The 19210-nt window shown below is 43.7% G+C and overlaps 1 protein-coding gene across 3 annotated transcripts in view; it reads right to left on the minus strand.

Moving 5' to 3' along the window:
* LOC144605485 (uncharacterized) overlaps window positions 1–13308 on the minus strand; it is a 39034-nt gene extending 25726 nt beyond the window's left edge. For 2 of the 3 annotated variants that reach the window (XM_078420798.1, XM_078420797.1), the window contains exons 1-2: window positions 13209–13308; window positions 12666–13026 (exon numbers count right to left, since the gene is read on the minus strand). In XM_078420798.1, coding sequence (XP_078276924.1) covers window positions 12666–12724 — 59 coding nt within the window. In that variant the 5' untranslated portion in view covers window positions 12725–13026; window positions 13209–13308. Of the gene's footprint in view, window positions 1–338; window positions 1925–12665; window positions 13027–13208 lie in introns of those variants that run through there. The other variant, XM_078420799.1, reaches the window with a different exon arrangement.
* Window positions 13309–19210: the final 5902 nt, after the last annotated feature.

Genomic DNA, 19210 nt, shown 5'->3' on the forward strand with positions numbered 1-19210 from the left:
ATGTGTCAATTATAGAAGGTGGTCGTGCTGGTAGCACCATGGACTATTGGTAAGGTCGGGGGGCAATGACTCTGGCACTTTTGGCCTTGAGCACAAGGTGTTAAGACATTGCACAGGGCTTTTAACAGTGCGCACGTTTCGTGATGCCAGTTTTATCTTAATCTTTGTCTTGGATTTCATGGTTCACCAACACACAGTCCATTTCCTGAGCCCTCATTATGGTGAACTGTAGCACCATATGTACTGGGCGGGTCTCCCTCAGGAGGAGGAGACATGGGAGCGGCGCAGGGGAGCGGTTGTACAAAAAAAAGTACTCTTTCTTCCTCTTGCCTATGTACCTGCTCCTAGTCTTCCAGTGCTAGGGTGCGCTGGTCACTTCACTTCCCCTGATTTCCTGTACATGATGCAGTTTTGTCCAGTCGCATGTGCTTGTCAGTTGGCTGTCTCACGTGCCACAGCATTTCGGTGCTTCCTCTGTCTATGTCATTGGCTTCTCAAGTTCAATTCATCCTCCAAGGATGAGCGCTTGTTACGATTGTCTATGGCATGACTTTTCTTGCCAGTGCCCATGTTTTCATCAGCCCATTATCTTTTTGGTGGTGTCTTCTGCAGCCGTTTTTCCCTTCACCACCCTCTGCCATTCCCCTTCCTGTTATTTCCCGACTCCCTCTTTCATTTAGTCTCCCGTTTTGGGAGTGGGCTAGGGATTCATATGCTTGGGTTTGGGAGCTGCACTCTTCCTGGTCTGTTCTCTACTGGCATCTCCGCAGAGGTAGGGAATGTGTCAACATTCCTAGGGTCGTTATCAGCAACTGTCCCCTTATCTGTGCAGGGCAGGTGCTGTTGAGGTGACCTGCTATTCTGCGCAAGTTGCAACACCACTTTTCGTTGCGGTTCTTAGCAAGTGGCCTTCCTGCTTGGAGCTCTGGCAGATGACTGCACTGCATTGGGCTGCCACATGTCCCAGTTTGTTGCAGTTGTGACTCACCCTAGATGGTAATGTGTACACCATGTACCACAGTTCCCTCTGACACCAAACACCAAAAGGGGAATGGATGATGGCTTCTTTGCTCGATCTTGACGTGGTGCTTGCTGGTCCTGCTCATCATCATCTCCCGCTCTCTGAACATAAGGAGGCAGGAAGGTGAGAATGTCCACAACCAGCACACGGGTAAAACATATGCACTGTGATCACATGCTGTAATCCTTTGGGATTGGAAGGGTTAAGGGTGGCTATATCTTCAGCAGCTACAGCGGAGTTTCTTTCCCCTTCTCCTGGAACAGCTTCTGCTATCCCGTCACGTGCTTGAACTCAACGTCAAGGTATCGGTTTGGCTGCATGTCCCGCAGGCAGTAGATATCCTTTCCTCAAACATTGCAGGTTTGAGGCAAGACCTTCCTGATAAAGTGCATGGTGAAAGGGTCTCAGATCTTCACTGTTATCCAAAGTGTTTTCCGGAGCTGCAGCGGGCCTGATGGAGCAGGTTGTAGCAAATTTTATTTTTTGCCTGCAACAGGTGTTAGGATTGGTTGCTCAATCAGCGTGGAACAATTAACTTTTTTAGAAACAAATAACCGCAGAAGCTGGCTTATACCAAAAATGGGCACTAAGTTCACGAGTGACTCAGCTGGTCAGGCATTTCTGGAGAAAAAGGATTGGTGACATTTTAGGTCGGGACCCTGCTTCAGACGGAATGTCTCTGCAGGTTAAGCACTCATCAGGCGTCCACGTGCTCGGGAAGAGCCTTTGTTGCCTTCAGTCTCGTCTCACAGATGTCTCCCATTTGTCCGCCCATGAAAGACGCGGCTGATAGTCCACCTATCACCCCTGGGGAGAAACCTGACTCTGCTGAGTTGCTCGACCGGCTTCGCGAAGCAGCTGGAACTGGCTAGGGTTGGGTAGGAGGCGGGTCAGGGGCGGGGTCGCGCCCGGGGCTCCGGCTCTCCCCTCCCCCATTTCTGCCGCCCGCCGGCGCGAGCCCTTTTGATTAACCGCCGCACAGGCGCTCGTCGCGAAGGCAACTGCCATTCTGGCTGCGACCACGCCCCTTTCATGCGTCATCTCCCCTTGTCATCCTCCAGCTACGGTAACGCACTCGCAGTTACGTCACCTCGGAGGCCCCGCCCTTCACGCACGCAATCCGGGGCCAGCGCCACACCCACTGTCTGCAGCACTGACGGGTGGTTCTAGACCGCAAACACCTCATAAGTGGCTGCTCCCATTTTAATTGTAAAACACTTCGTTTAGTTTAGAGATACAGCGCGGAAACAAGCCCTTTCGGCCCACCGGGTCCCCGCCGACCAGCGATCCCCGCATATTAACACTATCCTATACCCACTAGGGACAAGTTTTACATTTACCAAGACTGTACGTCTTTGGAGCGTGGGAGAAAACCGAAGATCTCGGAGAAAACCCACGCAGGTTACGGGGAGAACTGTGCAAACTCCGTACAGACAGCACCCGTCGTCGGGATCGCCGGCGCTGCATTCGCTGTTAGGCAGCAACTCTACCTTTGCGCCACTGCGCCGCCTTCTCCAAAATCGGCTTAATTTTTCAGCAATCGGTGCAGACAACTTGATACCAATATCAAGAACAGCGTTATTCCACAGTTTTAATCATCCTGAGTCCAATCCGTGCACCAAGAAAGTATGATTGTTAGAAACTTCTTAAAAACGACGGTGCTATACAATGCATTGAGCGTGACGGGACTGATAACCCGAGCAACATACGTTTCATCAAGTCTGAAAAAGGGTCTCGACCCGAAACGTCACCCATTCCTTCTCTCCTGAGATGCTGCCTGACCTGCTGAGTTACTCCCGCATTTTGTGAATAAATATCTTCGATTTGTACCAGCATCTGCAGTTATTTTCTTTCATCAATTGGAACTGAGTTCAAAATCAGAACACGAAGTCTGACAAGAATAATAGTCAATTCTGCAGTCAACACAATATGTATTGCTCAACTTTATATGAAATACTAAAGGCCAGTTCTTCCATATCACATCAAAAGCATCATCCAGTTTCTCAATTCAACGAAATTTAGAGGCTCTTTAATAATCACAGTGTCAGGTTGCTCCAGCTCTCTAGTTAGTATATCTGAATTATGTTGAGTATATAATGGTCGATGCCACAATGCAACATTTCTCAACATATAAAATGCACACCAAGTTTCTGCAGATCTATACTAAATCCTCAAAAAAAACCAAATAAATGCCTCAGTTCTATGACATGTGACCCGGACATTAACTTCATAGACAATCCACCAACAAGGATATATCTTTGAACCAAAAATAGAATTCTCCAACTCTTATAAATAGCAGCATTCTATCAACAGAAGTGGAGCACATGGAAGTTAGTGCTGCTAATCAAAAAATCCCTGGTGTATTTTAATACAAATTGTGTATTGACAAGATTATTTGGTCTTTCTCTACAATAGCCATAATATTTAAGGTAGGTTTCTTTAATAATAATTCAGTCCAAGCATACTTATTCCAACAGAAGAGGGGACCTTTTGACCAATTTAATCCATGCCATCTCCTAGCACAGCAAAATCATCAGTTGAAGTCTCCATTCTCTTATCCCCCAATGCTTCTGCAACTCTTCCTTTGCTTATCAACTTCCATTTTTGATTATTTCACTATTTAGCAAAAGGGGCATTGAAGGGTAGCCAATTTACAGTAACAGTGCATTTTTAGGATGTGAAAGGAAAGCAGATTATATGAAGGACACACAAGTGATCAGAGAGTGAATGTGGAAAGGTCACACAGACAGCAACCAAAGTCAAGATTGCCTCTGGGTACTTAGCGCCATAAAGTAGTTGTGGTTAATGCTGTGACAATGTGCCATCAAGTGAAATATTATTAAATAGAAATATTAACTGTATTTCTATCCTTAAAAATATAACTACTTTCTAATATAATATGTGAAACCTAATATGTATAAAATAAACTGGTATGTTTTCCCACCAGGGGCTATAAATGTATTCTAATGTCTGAAGAGATTGTGTCTTTATTTATTTTTCAGGACATGAGTGATTTTTCCCCACAAGAACATGAACCACCTTCTTGAACAGTTGCATTTTTTTCTGTGAAGGTATTCCCACCCATTCATTCCTCCTTCTCCTTGCTCCAATCTGGCAGAAAGTACAGAAGCTTGAAAGCACACACGAGACTCAGTTAACTGGAAATATTCCTTTATACATTCTGCCTTGCAGATGGTGGCTTTCCCTTCCTTACAAGATCTTCAAGGTGGAGGGTTATAAGGGTTCATTATTACTTGGAGAGTATTGTAGTAGTAAACAATGAAGGCCCCACTGGTACTTCCAAGCAATGTATTTACTGTGCCTGCGTGTTGTGGGATCAGGATTTCTGTGTCCATCAAGTGATCCTAAGATTGCTAATCCATTTAAATGGTCCAATAAGCATGTTAGTTGCAGTGTTGAATTGTGCCATTTTTCATAGCTTTAGGAGTTTAAATTGGGTAGAGGTTATTTGCCTATGTTTCAACCGCTGATTTGTAACTTTGAGCTCAGAAATCAACGTGGTTCTAGGCTCCCAGGCCTACTTCTTCCTGCCTAGATAATATTAAATTTGTATAGAAACTGTATTCTTATAGAATTGTGAGACAGTACATAGATGCAAGGACTGTGAAGGATAAGGTTGGAGCATTTTTCTGGAAGGTATTACTCTGTAAGAACAACTATGTGACCCTGTTCTTTGACTTGTTTATGGGATACTCTCCAAATTTAGTTCCAAGTCTACTGGATTGCGAGCAACTTTGCAGTATTTGAATTTGATGCAGGTGACTGTTTTTCTGCTTTAACATGTTTGTTGGAATGCAGTTTAATGACATACGGAGAAGGATCGCAACCCAAAACATTGCCTGAGTTTAAAGAAGAGTTCCGACCTGAAACGTTGCCAGACTGAAAAATGGTCGAGTCTCGAAACTTTGCCTCGCCATGTTCTCCTGAAATGCTGTCTCTACCGAGCTCCTCCAGCACTCTCTTCTTTTGTAAACTGGTATCTGCAGCTCATTGTTTCTACTTAGTGACATACAGGATCGACCAGGCAAGGGTACTTGCTATTCTCTCCATGCCGAGATTTAGAGCATAAGAAACATAAGCAGGAGTAGGCCCATTGCACCTTTGGCCTGCTTCCCAATTCAATATCACAGTGTCCGGCCAAACTTTGGCCTCTACACCACTATCCCACTCTCTTGCATACCTCTAGACTCCTTTGCAGTGCCAAAGTCTGTCAATCTCCATCTTGAATATATTCAATTACTTTATCTTCACTAATTTCTAGAGTAGATAATTCTACACATTAATGATCTTCTGACATAACAAATTCCTTCTCATTTCTGTTTTTAAAATAGTTGACCCTTCACTCGGAAATTATGCCTCCTATTTTTTACACAGCCATCCTCTCAGTATCTCCCAATCAATCTTCCTTCAAGATCCTCCTTTAGATTACCCCTAATTTTTCTGTTCTGAAATACGTTCAAAATGTATTCACGTCAACTCATTCATCATAGGAATGCACCTAGTGAACATTTTCTGAATGCATGCAACATAACATTATTTAATAATAGATTTTCAAAACATGCAGAATTCCAGCTGTGGCCTCATTTGTATCATGTAAAGCAGGCCAAGAGTCCATCCACTTCCCAATGCTAATTGCATGGTAACTTTTTGTACTTTGCATTCAGGTTTCCAGAATTCTTCGCACCACAACATTTTATATTCTCACTCCGTTTTGTGTGGCGGGGGCTGGATGGAGATGAGCAGAGGTGGGAGTGCTGAGCAGATTCATTCATTTGCCAAGACTGGCTGGCATCCACTCTTCCCATGTCTGTTCGCTCACATTTTACATCTGTTTCTCATGTTACATCGCTCTCCTATGCACTGTACTTGATCACTTCTGACTTGTAAAAAAATTGGGGGCACAAATTTGTCTGGAAAAGGAGAAACTCTTTTCCTAACCTGGGGGCCACCTGTTCATTGAAATAGTTGAGACCAAAGGAATGATTCCTATTACTGATAGCCAGCCTGAAAATTATACCTTTATTCCATCTCTTTATTTTCTGTCAGCTGGTCCCCATCCACGTCATTATATTACCCAAACTTAGTACATTCTTGGCTCTGTCACAACCTTTCATGTGGCACTTTATTGAATGCTTTCAATTTGTGAGCCAGATGTTTTAGCAATAATGAATTAATTGTGTGTGCTTTACTTCTTAGACTAGCTGCTATTTTTTAATTCCAAATTAACAACCAACATTTAAATACCACAACTATTTGAACTCACATTTGTGTTTTGATCTCTGGGCTAACTAGTAATTTAAACACTGTATAGGATCATATTAGTTTGCAAAATATCTATGCATTTTGCATTTTAGGTTTCTCATTCTCGCTACTAGGTTATCAATTAGGTTTTTCAATTCTGCAAGTAGGAGATTGTGCAATCCACTGCCAGTGCTTAAGTAGAGCTCTCATGGGTTGAGTTATTTATAAGAAAGTGAAGTCAATCAAACGTAAATGTTAATAAAAGGTGCTGAACAACGGGTGACTTTGATGAGCAGGAGTTTTTGTAAAGTCCCATGATGGCAAAAAAGGACATCTAGAGCTAACTATCAACGTGAAACTGAAAAATCAGATAAATGCATGCCTCATAATACAATGGACAACTAATATAAATAAATAGCATATTCAGGAAATCTAAAAACTGAAACGAGGAAAAGAGCAAGTACAACAATTGAATAGCTCATCCTTTAATTCCAAAAAAAGGGAGAGCCCAATAATTATACATAAATTAGGTATAGATAGGCAAATGTACATTATAGGTAAACAGGAGGTAGGTAATTGAACAAGCTGCCTGGGGAGGTAGTTGAGGCGCGTACTATAACAGCATTTACAAGGCACTTAGACAGATACAGATAGGAAAGGTTTAAAGGGATATGGGGCAAACATGGGAAAATGGGAGTACCTTAGATGGGGCATCTTGGTTGGCATGGATGAGTTGGGTTGAACGGCCTGTATCTATGCTCTATGACTACAATTAAATTAATATCAGTGGTGGGGGGGGGGGGGGTATTTGAAGATAATAATCTAAAAAAGATAATTGGCACAAGGAAAAAATGTGAGTGGCACAGACATCCCAGTTCTCTCCTGATCTCAAGTGCTTACATCTTCTAATGAACACATTACAGCAACGCTCTGATAGTTATGTTTAACGTATGAATCTTGCAGAGGGAGGTGGGGTTGACAGGACACTGTGTTTTAGGGAAATAATCAGGCAAAGGGGAATGCTATGAGTTTGTATGGACTTGCTAAGCTAAATTGTCATCATAAATCCATCAATGTCATAAGGAAAAAACTTTAAATGTAGACTACTAAGTACATTACAGCTAGTAGGGATTTCTTGAAGGGAAATCATGTTTTGCTAACTTAATTGCATTATTTGATATTTAAATAAATACACAATTCAAAGTTAAAACACAGGATTAAAAGGAAGCAAAATGGATAAAGTGTGAAAAGTAAAAAGTAGAAATTAACAGTTGATTGTCAGACTGGAGGGATGTTTGCAGTTGTATTCTCCAGACGTTAGTGTACGGATTACTCCTTTTGATACTGATTTGGACAGAGGCACAGATGGGACAATTTCAGCACTTTGAAATGGCATAATTCAAATATTTGAATAGGACATTTGCAAACTGGTGAAATGAGAAATCACACAACCGAAAATAAATAATGATAATATATTTAACCAAGAATAATTTAAATGGTCTCAATAACTAAACTGATGGCATAATTCAAATATTTGAATAGGACATTTGCAAACTGGTGAAATGAGAAATCACACAACCGAAAATAAATAATGATAATATATTTAACCAAGAATAATTTAAATGGTCTCAATAACTAAACTGATTCATCCATTGTGCTCAATGAGAATCTGATTCCCCCCCAGCCACCAAAATATGCAAAACAGTTCCAGCGTTCAATGCCATTTTTCCCTCATTCAAAAAAAGGGAGTGCGGTGTCAGATATTAAAGTTGTAAAGTTACAAAACGCATATGCTCCGTTTTTATATTGAGTAAGTTCCAATCAATAAACCTCAAAAATATGAAACCGACAAAAAAATTGGAGATGTTGGCAATCTGAAATCCCAAACAGAAAATGCTAGAAATACTCAGATGCTCAGGCAGCATCTGTGAAGAGAGAAACGGAGCCAACATTGCAGGTCTATTAAGACCCAAGGAAGTTAGTACGGTTGATTTCATAATCTGTGCCTTCACCCAAAAGATTAAAACCAACAAGCATACCATGTACAACAATGTGTAAAAACAAAGAACTGCAGATACTGGTTAGCACACAAAAGGACACAAAGTGCTGGAGTGATTCAACAGGTCAGGCAGCATCTCGAAAGAACACGAATAGGTGACGTTTCGGGTCGAGACCCTTTTTCAGACTTGGACAACAATTTATTTTTTGACAGTGTACAAGCCAAACTAATTTTGAACATTGCCAATCTCCACCTAAACCATAGTAAACTTACGGAAACATCGGGATGCACTCACACCCTCGTTCCCGGATTTGTACGAAGTTCTTCTCCGAGCACAGATCACTGCCCGCCATTTCACAAGAAATGTGCTGTTCGTCGTATTATTCACAATTCTGCATTCGAAACTGCCTGAAAATGTTCTCTTGTCTCGACTGTATTCTGCCAGCCCGTCGATTTCCTTATTCGGCCAATCACATTTCTGTGCTCCATTGACCGGACTCTACCCTGTTCCAACGGGTCCATGGTTCTGATGAAAGGACTTCAACTTTAAGTATCCACTCGGTTCCTCTTTCCGCAGTTGACACCTTCAGAGCGTTTCCAACTTTTTTTTGGACCAAGCCCATCGTCCACCTTGAGTCAATCATCTCAACCGGCAGGTCTTCCTTTCACGTGGTAGTTTCCACACCCCTCAGGCATGCTCGCCGAAGCTCCAGGGACAGCTAATGACCAAGCAGTTTCTGGAGTACGTGCAGTAATGCGCGTTGAAGTCAATATGAATGTCACAACAATAAGCAATCCGTATACCAAACAGGTCAATTTGAAAATAAGTCAAACCAAGGGGCGTATTTAAAAGTTACCAGGGTGCGGTGAGGATAAACGGTTGCAAATTGCATCTCCATACACAGTAGCGAAATTGAGGATCCAGCGCGTCGACTATAATTACAATGACCGGTCAGTGATAGATTATGCAGAGCCGCTTGTTAAAGAACAAGCGGTACGTACCGTGGCGCATCTGGTAGAGCTGCTGCCTCACCACGCCAGAGATGCGGGGTCGGGTTCCATCCTGACCTCGGGTGCTGTCTTTTTGTTTGCATGTGTTCTCCTTATGATCGCATGAGTTTGCAATGACTACATTGTACATTAAGTGGCCTCTATAAAAACCCTTAGTGTGTGAGAAAGTGAGCTAAATTAGAACTAGTGTGACCGGGTGATCGATGTCGGTTTGGACCTAAAGGTCTGCTTCTATGCGGTATCCATTCATGTCATAAAATTCATGCCGAAAATAAGAAAAACACAAATGTTGTGAGTTTGAGAACCCGTATTTAAAATATATCAGCCGGAGCTGTAGTGTCTTGTGGAGCCGACAATATCTCGTCCTCAGAATAAACCTCCCCTCCCCCCCCCCCCCCCTCCTTAAAATAAAGTTGATTTACTCTACTGTTCACTCGTTAAATTGTCTAATTTGCATATTGTAAGTCGAAGTACGACTTTTGATCTATTTTGGGACGTTTCGATCCAACTAAAAAACACTAGCCTGCGGGTGACTAATTACTTTCTCAGACATTGTAAATGGAACAGTTGGATGGAAAGTACCTTTTGCTTTAAATAAGGCGACTGAATACTAGATGACGTCGAGAAGACCCTGCGCCATTCAAAGCCCACCCACCCAGGTCGGCCTCCTACTTCCCACTCCCACAGGCAGCGAGCAACTTGGCTCACGCAGATTGATGATCATGTGAACTCAAGTGCCAACACCGCCTGTCCTGAACAGAACGGTCCAGTCAATGTTCTGACGTGTACAGGTGCTTCGTGTTATTCACTCACAGTGTAAATCCTCCCTCTCCTGTCCATTGCAGGCAGTACCACGGCATCCCCAGCATGATACAAAAGACGAGTAATGTACACAACTGCGCGTCTTTGGAACGTGGGATGAAACCGAACACCTGGAGAAAGCCCACGCGGTCACAGGAAGAACGTACAAACAGCACCCGGTCAGGGTCTCCAGCATTGTAAGGCAACAACTCTCCTCCTGTGTCAGTGTGCCGCTCCCAAGGTTGATAGGTATGGTAGTTTTAGAAGTGACGCACATTCCAATCCGAATCTTTTGTTGTGGTTTCAACTCCAGTCTATTCCCATAACACAAATATTTGTATAGAGACTCACACAGCATTACAACATTATTCGCCCTCCTCCATGACTCGTATGTTCTTTCTTACTTTCTTAGCATTCTTCTTCAAAGTTACCAGAAACTCAGATTCTTAGTCCAATGGCACTTTAATCCATTCCTCTGGACGACCTAACTGGAGTGAAATCTTATAATTGAAATACTACCTGCATCGAATACGAAAGCAGGCCGAGTCAAATAGACGGATCCCCCGAATGTCATCGTCCATAATCGCCAAATATAATTTTCTCTGCAAATCCACAATAATTAATGGTATTATGAGGAAGAAGGGTCTGGATCCGAAACGTCTCATCCATATTCTCCAGAAATGCGGTACACACAAAATAAGTAACTCAGTGGGTCAGGCAGCGTCTCTGGAGAAAATGAATAGGTGACGTAGCGGGTCGATACCCTTCATCAAACTGAGTCAGTGTGGGGGACACCAGAGGTATGAGAAGGTACAGAACAAAGCATCGATGACTCGGGAAAGGTGGAGCACACAATGGTTCGTTGTTGGTTGGGGAAGAATTGGTAGAAAAGGAGAAATTAGCAAGAGGACGAGGGTGGGAGAGGGACAGAGAGAGAGGGAATGCAAGGGTTAATTAAAGTTGGAAAAATCAATTTTCATGCCGCCGGGGTATAGGCTGCCAAAGCAAAAGAGATCTAGAGATACTGCCTGACCTGACGTTACTTCAAGCACTTTGTGTCCTTTTGTGTCTTAACCAGTATCGGCAGTTCTGTTTCTAAACTTTGACGTTTGTTGCGTGAGCATAGCTTGAATGCTTGTATACTTCATGCGGCGAGAGGAAATATCGTGCTAACCAGGATAGGATCGGTTACATAAGGGACCGATCCCCCTCCCATCTCCGCTTAGAAACATAGAAAATAGGTGCAGGAGGCCATTCGGCCCTTCGAGCCAGCACCGCCATTTATTGTGATCATGGCTGATCGTCCCCAATCAATACCCCGTGCCTGCCTTCTCCCCATATGGCTTGATTCCACTCGCCCCGAGAGCTCTATCTAACTCAGTCTTGCTCGGTCTTGTTCCGTTAGCCGAGGTTGCTGACCTGGCTACATGGAACGCGGGCACACAAAGGAGCCAATAGTTGCGTGTCGACGTAATGAAGTCACTGTATTAGCGTAAAACATTTTGCTGTAGCGCCACCGTCGGCCAAAAACACCGATTTGAATGAAGACCAAATCAAACCGGCGGTGGGATTACGAGCTTAACACATTCGTGGCAAAATTCTTGCACCGGAAGCGGCCGTGTGTCACGCATGGCACGTGCACCGGACAGTATGGGTAATGCAAATCCTCTGATACTCTGCCTTCGCCCGCGTTTCACCGAGCTTCTCGCTGCCTGGGGCTGGGAGCCAGCTCGGGGAGTACAGAGGACAAGAGGGAAACGTATTGGCACTGCACCACTGGTGTCGTTGCCTGAAGGGCGTTTCTTGTCGTCAAATGACGCTACAAACAACTGGTTCTGAAGCTGTGAGCAGTCACGCAATGACCGTCACACAGCCTCCTCCCTGTTTATTACACATAATAGAAGACGCCCCGTCATTTTGGCTGCCAATTCCCAGACAACCTTAATTTAATGTTTCATTCTCAACAACGTTTCGCGGGGATTTTAGGCATAATTGGATCAGAAAAGATTTAATAATTTAATGCCATTGTATTTCATTTTTCTCCCTAACAGAATCATATAATCACACAGAACGGCAACGAGCCTTCGGACCTACTCGTCCATGGCGACAAGGATGACCATCTAAAATGTCCCTAAACATTTCCTTTCAATGTACCTGTCCAAATGTCTTTTAAAAGTTGTCATTGTACCCGCCTGGTCATTTCCGCCGGCGGTTTTTGATTTTTCACTTAAACTCAAAAGAATCCTTACACCGACCATGAATTTCAACAGTTCATTTATGTGCCGCACAACTTCAACAAGCTAGGAAAGGTAAACGGTTATCCGGACTTAACATGCTCTTGGGCTCATACCATCGATGATGTTGACATCGCCCGAGGAACGGCTGGCTTCCAATGTACACATTCTGAACAAAGGTTTCTGAATATATCAGACAGAGTTCAGGAATTTGGAAATAAATGATAGTGGAACGATGTTGCTTTTGAAGGCGCAATTGAAAGTACCAGAAAAAATACGAGACGACGCAAGCCACTGGAAGTTTTAAAATCAGATTGGAATATTCTACAGCACTTACCACTGACTATTGCTTGAACCGTCTGCGCTCTGCAATACAATGGATTTGACGTTGTTCATGTTGGAGGCTGAAGGAAGTGCTTCTCGGATGAATAATCCTGTTTTACCCCGTGGGTGAGAGGAATTTGCTGTTCTTTCTGTACCCCCCCTCCCCAGCCGCACGCAGCCGCTGCCTTTGACTCGCTGCCCAGTTCCTGTCGCCAGAAATCTACCCGCAGCGCCCCCGGGCGGCGGTTGCCGCAATAGCGTCCTCTCGCTCCCACAATCCTCGGCCAACCAGCCCGCACAAAATGGTGGCGGGTAAAACAGGTCGCCCCTAACAACACCAGGAGCTCAACCTCAACACACTGCAGTTCTTCGTCCTAGAAAAGAAAAACGGGGAAAGCAGGTTAACAGAGTGACAAACCACATGAATGCACGCACTTAAAGTCAATGGATGGCTGTGCACTTGAAAAAACAAACTCCATTCATTTAACCTCAAAAGACAGCGAGAGGTCACGCTGAAATGAACAAAGGGTTGGTAAGTGCAATAATACGCCCTTACAAAGGGAAGTTGAAGTGCAGTTGGCCCAGCGTCCATCCAACGGCCGGCGGCTTCACGCAACACACGGCCACACGGACAGCACGCACTAGCCCTCGCGCCGCCGCCCGCTGCCATTGGGTGGCGGGTGAACCCTGACCTGGCGGCGACCACCAACCAGAAGCTGCTCCGCGCTCCCAGTGCGTCAACTGCATCGCTCGTTCCCCCCCTCCCCCCTCCTGTCAATCAAACGCAAACGCAACGTTGCACATACCCCGCTTTGCGAAGCAATCAGCCACGATCACAGCGGCGCTTTCAGTTCAACGCGACTCAAATAATTTAATTTGTAAAAGGATTACGCCAATTACAGATATGAATCTACTTTGCATTTTAAGTGCATATATGGAAACTTTCATTCTTGATTCTGCGTGTGTTTTACTTTAAACCTGAGTTAAACCGATACGTAACAGTCCACGGTGACGTGGCCAACGGAACAGATTTGAACTCAAACACCGCCCATGAAAGTCGTGGAAAGCGTTCCACTCAAATAGTGACCTGCACATACTTTCTCAAAAAGTTATTTATTGAGTACTAAGCTTACTAAACTGGCGAAAGTGCTGTTTCCATGTCAAATATTATGTCCGTTAGTTTGCAGTGTTCGGTATTTGAAACAGTACATTATTTTACACCCGTGCTTTTATTGCCCCTGTTACTTTTTCCTGGCGGCCTGTAGTTCGGCTGGCGGCACCCGAAAGTTTAGCCAGTGTTATTCACGCAACGTTTGGAAAATAGGAAATACAAATATTTACTGAACACGCTAATTGCCACCATCTATTGACACTTCCAGTATGTTCAAAATTCTCGTTATTCGAAACCGTTTCAGAGAGCCTTAACTCTCGGCGTTCCTTCCTTCGTCGTGCGTGTGGGCGATGCGGTCCTCGTGGTCATGTATCTAGCTGAAAACAGCACATCCTGTACTATTTTTGAAATGCTAAACTCACACTGAGCGCTCACGTTATTTCAGGCCATGTCTCGCTAGATTTCTATATTTTCGGGCGTTTGACAATAGACAATAGTATGAATCTTTTTACATGTGCCTAAAACAAGAGATGCAAGATGAGACACAGGAGTTTATAACAGACAATAGGTACAGGGATATGCCATTCGGCCCTTCGAGCCAGCACCGCCATTCACCGTGATCATAGCTGATCATCCACAATCAGTACCCCGTTCCTGCCTTCTCCCCATATCCCTTGACTCCGCTATCATTAAGAGCTCTATCTAACTCTCTCTTGAAAGCATCCAGGGAATTGGCCTCCACTGCATTCTGAGGCAGAGAGTTCCACAGCTTCACAACTCTGAGTGAAAAAGTTTTTCCTCATCTCCGTTCTAAATGGTCTACCCCTTATTCTTAAACTGTGGTCCCTGGTACGGGACTCCCCCAACATCGGGAACATGTTTCCCGCCTCTAGCGTGTCCAATCCCTTAATAATCGTATATGTTTCAATCAGATCCCCCTCATCCTTCTGAATCCCAGAGTATACAAGCCCAGTCGCTCCAGTCTTCCAACAGACGACTATCCCGCCATTCCGTGAATTAACCTCGTGAACCTACGCCGCACTCCCTCAATAGTAAGAATGTCCTTCCTCAAATGTGGAGACCAAAACTGCACAGGATATTCCAGGTGTGGTCTCACTGGGGCCCTGCACAACTGCAGATGGACCTCTTTGCTCCTATACTCAACTCCTCGTTATGAAGGCCAACATTCCATTAGCTTTCTTCACTCCGTGTTGTACCTGCATGCTTACTTTCAGTAACTGATGAACTAGGACACACAGATCTCGTTGTACTTCCCCTTTTCCTAACTTGACACCATTCAGATAATAGTCTGCCTTCCTGTTCTTACCACCAAACTGGATAACCTCACATTTATCCACATTAAACTGCATCTGCCATGCATCTGCCCACTCACACATCCTGTCCAAGTCACCCTATATCCTCATAGCATCCTCCTCACACTTCACACTGCCACCCAGCTTTGTGTCATCTGCAAATTTGCTAATGTTGCTTTTAATCCCTTCATCTAAGTCATTAATATATATTGTAAATAGCTGCGGTCCCCGCACCGAGCCTTGCCGTACCCCACTAGTCACTACCTGCCATTCTAAAAGGGACCCATTTATCCCTACTCTTTGTTTCCTGTCTGCCAACCAATTTTCTATCCATATCAGTACCCTACCCCCAATACCATACGCCCTAATTTTGCCCACTAATTTCCTATGTGGGACCTTACCGAAGGCTTTCTGAAAATCCAGGTACACTACATCCTCTGGCCCTCCCTTGTCCATTTTTCCTAGTTGGCTGAACTCCGATCATCTGTTCCGCATGAGATTCATGTTTTTGTATTCATGCCTTGTTCCCGGAAACCTGTATGTTTTACTTATGTGTTTGGGTACATTTCCATTCAGATGTGTACAGTTCATGCATTAATTCTGTATCTGTGTATTTTTATATGTGTTTGTTTGTGTATTTTTTTGGGATGGAATGTCTCAGAATATTTCCATCAGCACAGGCGTATGTTGTCGCTGAATAGATTTCCCGACCGTTTTCCAAGATAGTGCACCATGTTGTGAACTGAAACATTTCCATGGACGGGAACGATTGCACGTTTTTAGGTCGACCCACTCTTAAAAATCAATTACCAAAACTGCAGATGCTCCAAAACGGAAATGAAACAGAAAATGAGAGAACATTTTCAGGTTTTTTTTCGGCCCACGCAGTTGGATTCAAAGCACACCTGCATCGTGGACAAGAATAAAATACCGAGAAAAACCCAAACGTACTGTTACTCTCGTGTTCTGGTCTTCAAGATCGCCCAGACTGACTGAAATAACTATAAGAACATTGAGAACACTTAGGAGTGTTTAGTGTTAAAGTGATTATTATTGTGCAAGAGAGATAGAGTCGACTGATTTGTGTCATGCCACCTTCAATGAAATCTTTAATATTTTTGTAATACTGTTATAGACACATTAATTAGTGGCAGGATTTAGAGTTCCGCATAACCGCTGGCCTATTTCTTTGACATTCTCGAAATTTTCACTCATACTGATCGACCACCTGGTGAATACGGGCTCACAAGAAAACACCTGGCAAAAACTGATTGACGTTGATATGACACCTGGTAAAAGCTGATTAGCTCCGTTCTAGCGCTTGGCGAAGTCTGATTCACGGTGATAAAGCCAAAGAAGGCTGGTAACTCTCAAGAGAGATGCACGTTTCAGATCTGTGACATGACTTCTCATGAAGGCTTGTTGATCGAAAAGATAACTCGGGTTCTCTCTCAACTGAACGCTGCGTGGCTTATAGAGTGTTTCCTGTATTTCCCTTTATTTAGTTCAAATTTCCAGCATTTTTTTCTAAGTCTCTTGGTTAAGGCCGATGAACCCTGCTGGTTCAGCTTGTTACCATTTAAATTGAATATTGGATGTATTCAAGTTAGAGTTAGATATAGTTCTTAGGGCTAAAGGAATCAAGGGATATGGGGAGAAAGCAGAAACAGGATACTGATTCCGGATGCTCATATTCAATGGCGGTGCTGGCTCGAAGGGCCGAACAGCCTACCCCTGAACCTATTTTCAATGTTTCTAAAGCAGATTCATATTCACCGATTACTACTTGGTAAAGAGTAACTCCTACTGCTCAATACTGACCTGCATCGAAAGGCTTACACAGATGTGGAACTTTAAGAAATAATCTAGCGGTTCAATTAATTAGGTGCACAGAATGCAAATTTACCCGTAGGCCTACAGTCCACCTCTGTCTCATTCCCCACTTATTCAACTATTTACCCAATTCCCTTTTGTAATTTACAGTTGAACTTCTTCCGCCCAATACATTATTTCATAATGAGGCTATTTTGCCAGTTGCGTTGAATGTTTGCATTCTGGCCACCCGCTCTTCTGAGCAGGTAGATCAGGCTGGGCCTGATCAATGGAGTTTGGAAGAATAAGCGGATATATTCTTGGGGAGTTTGAAAGGGAGTATGCAACAACTTGCTTGTGTTTGGAGCCTTTTGTATAGGCAAAGGTTTCATTCATTATTACAAAGCAACATTTGAAACTAGGCCACATGAATTATCTGAATGGTAATTAAGCCGTCGATATATATTTTTTTGCTTCAATGTGACAATTGCGATCAGTTTTATCTTTGAAATCACAGGATGAACCCAAACCGTATCAATTGTACCGGGCGACAACTGTCCACGAGTCTTCTCGGTCCAACGCCCATGTGAGTCCTCCCTACATATTTTTTCAACGCCAGCAAATCATGTGGGGCGGCACAACGGCGCAGCTTGTCGTGCCGCTCTCTCACAGCACCAGCGTCCCCGGTTCAGTCCTGCCTCGGGCGCGGTCTGTAAGGAGCTTGCACTTTTTTTTCGTGACCGCATTATTTTTTTGTATCGGTGCTCCGGTTTCTGTGGGTTGGTAGGTTAATTGGTTGCTGTAAATTGCCAAATTGCCCCTGTGTGGAGGTGACTGGTAGAATTAATAACAATATGGAGATAATTAAAATTGGATTCGATTCGCGTAGAATTAGTGTAAATGGGAGATTGATGGTCAGCGTGGACTTGATGGCTTGGAGAGCAGGTTTCCGTGCTGTATCTCTATCTATATGGAAATGATGGGGGGAAGGATTTATTGGTCCAAACACAGCTATCCTAATGATATCATTCACAAATGACGACCCAGCTGAAAAACCTATGGGAAGCTACAATCGTTATTCAAATAAGAAATAAATGAGCAGTCAGCAGTGTCCTCTTCCATTTTAGACAATGATATTACTCATTTCATCGATTAACACTGCGAGGGACAACAGAAAAAAAATCGCGGTTTTAGGCAGGTTAGGATCACAGAAGCGCGAATTTAGAAAGAGATTGAAACTAAAGACTCCATTCATGGAACGAGCTCGGAAATATAGGAAACGCTTTCTGAAGGAGCTGAGAACAGATGTGTGAAAACGTGGACACACATATTAAGACGGGCAAACACGTGCCAGATAAAGCAAAGCGTGGGTGAAATAATTAATTTGACAGAAGGTCGAGAAGTATTGCTGTTAAACGGTAGGCTTATAAATTGGATGGACAATAGACAATAGGTGCAGGAGGAGGCCATTCGGCCCTTCGAGCCAGCACCGCCATTCAATGTGATCATGGCTGATCATTCTCAATCAGTACCCCAGATGGAGGAGAAAGGTCTAGAGGTTGAGTGAGTCAGCACAATCTGAGAAGAGTTTGGATTGCCAATGCGACAGCTGCCTCTATAAAGAGGAACATGGTGGAATAAATAACATGGTGGAATGTTAGGAAGGATGACAGCGTCGAGGAGAAATGGAGGACTGCATGTCGCTCTGGTCTCTACACTGTAGGAAAACGCGATTAAGCTAAAGAGGGTGTAGTGTTCTAAGAAGAGACTGGGTAGGCTGGGGCTGTTTACCCCGAAGCGGAAGAGGTTGAGGGGCAACTTTATAGAGGCTTATAAAATCATTAAGGACATCGATAAGCTGAACAGTCTTTATCGTGAGGTTAGGTACTCTAAAGATAGAAGAAATATTTTAAGGAGAGAGCAGGAAGAAATTAAATGGAACTTGACATGCAAATTCTTCACAGAGGGAGGTGAATATATGGACGAGTGGCCAAGGAAAGTAGTAAAGTCGGGGCGAATTACAATATTTGAAAAGCTCATGGATAGGATATGTTTCGGGGTCAATGGGACTAACACAGGAAGGTCCATTGGTTCTAAATCTATCCCGCCGTGCCTCTATAGCTCTCAGAGATTGGCCTGAATCAAATTGAAATTGCGACGCCATTTGTACGAAAAGATTGAAAGCATGTGGGTGTGTTCTCTGGGGCAAGAAAAGTAAGAACCAAGTTTAAAATGACGCAAAATCATGAAAAGTATAGGAAAGGTAGACACAAAATGCTGGAGTAACTCAGCGGGACAGGCAACATCTCTGGAGAGAAGGAA

Source organism: Rhinoraja longicauda, chromosome 24, assembly GCF_053455715.1.
Source record: "Rhinoraja longicauda isolate Sanriku21f chromosome 24, sRhiLon1.1, whole genome shotgun sequence".
Lineage (NCBI taxonomy): Eukaryota > Metazoa > Chordata > Chondrichthyes > Rajiformes > Arhynchobatidae > Rhinoraja > Rhinoraja longicauda.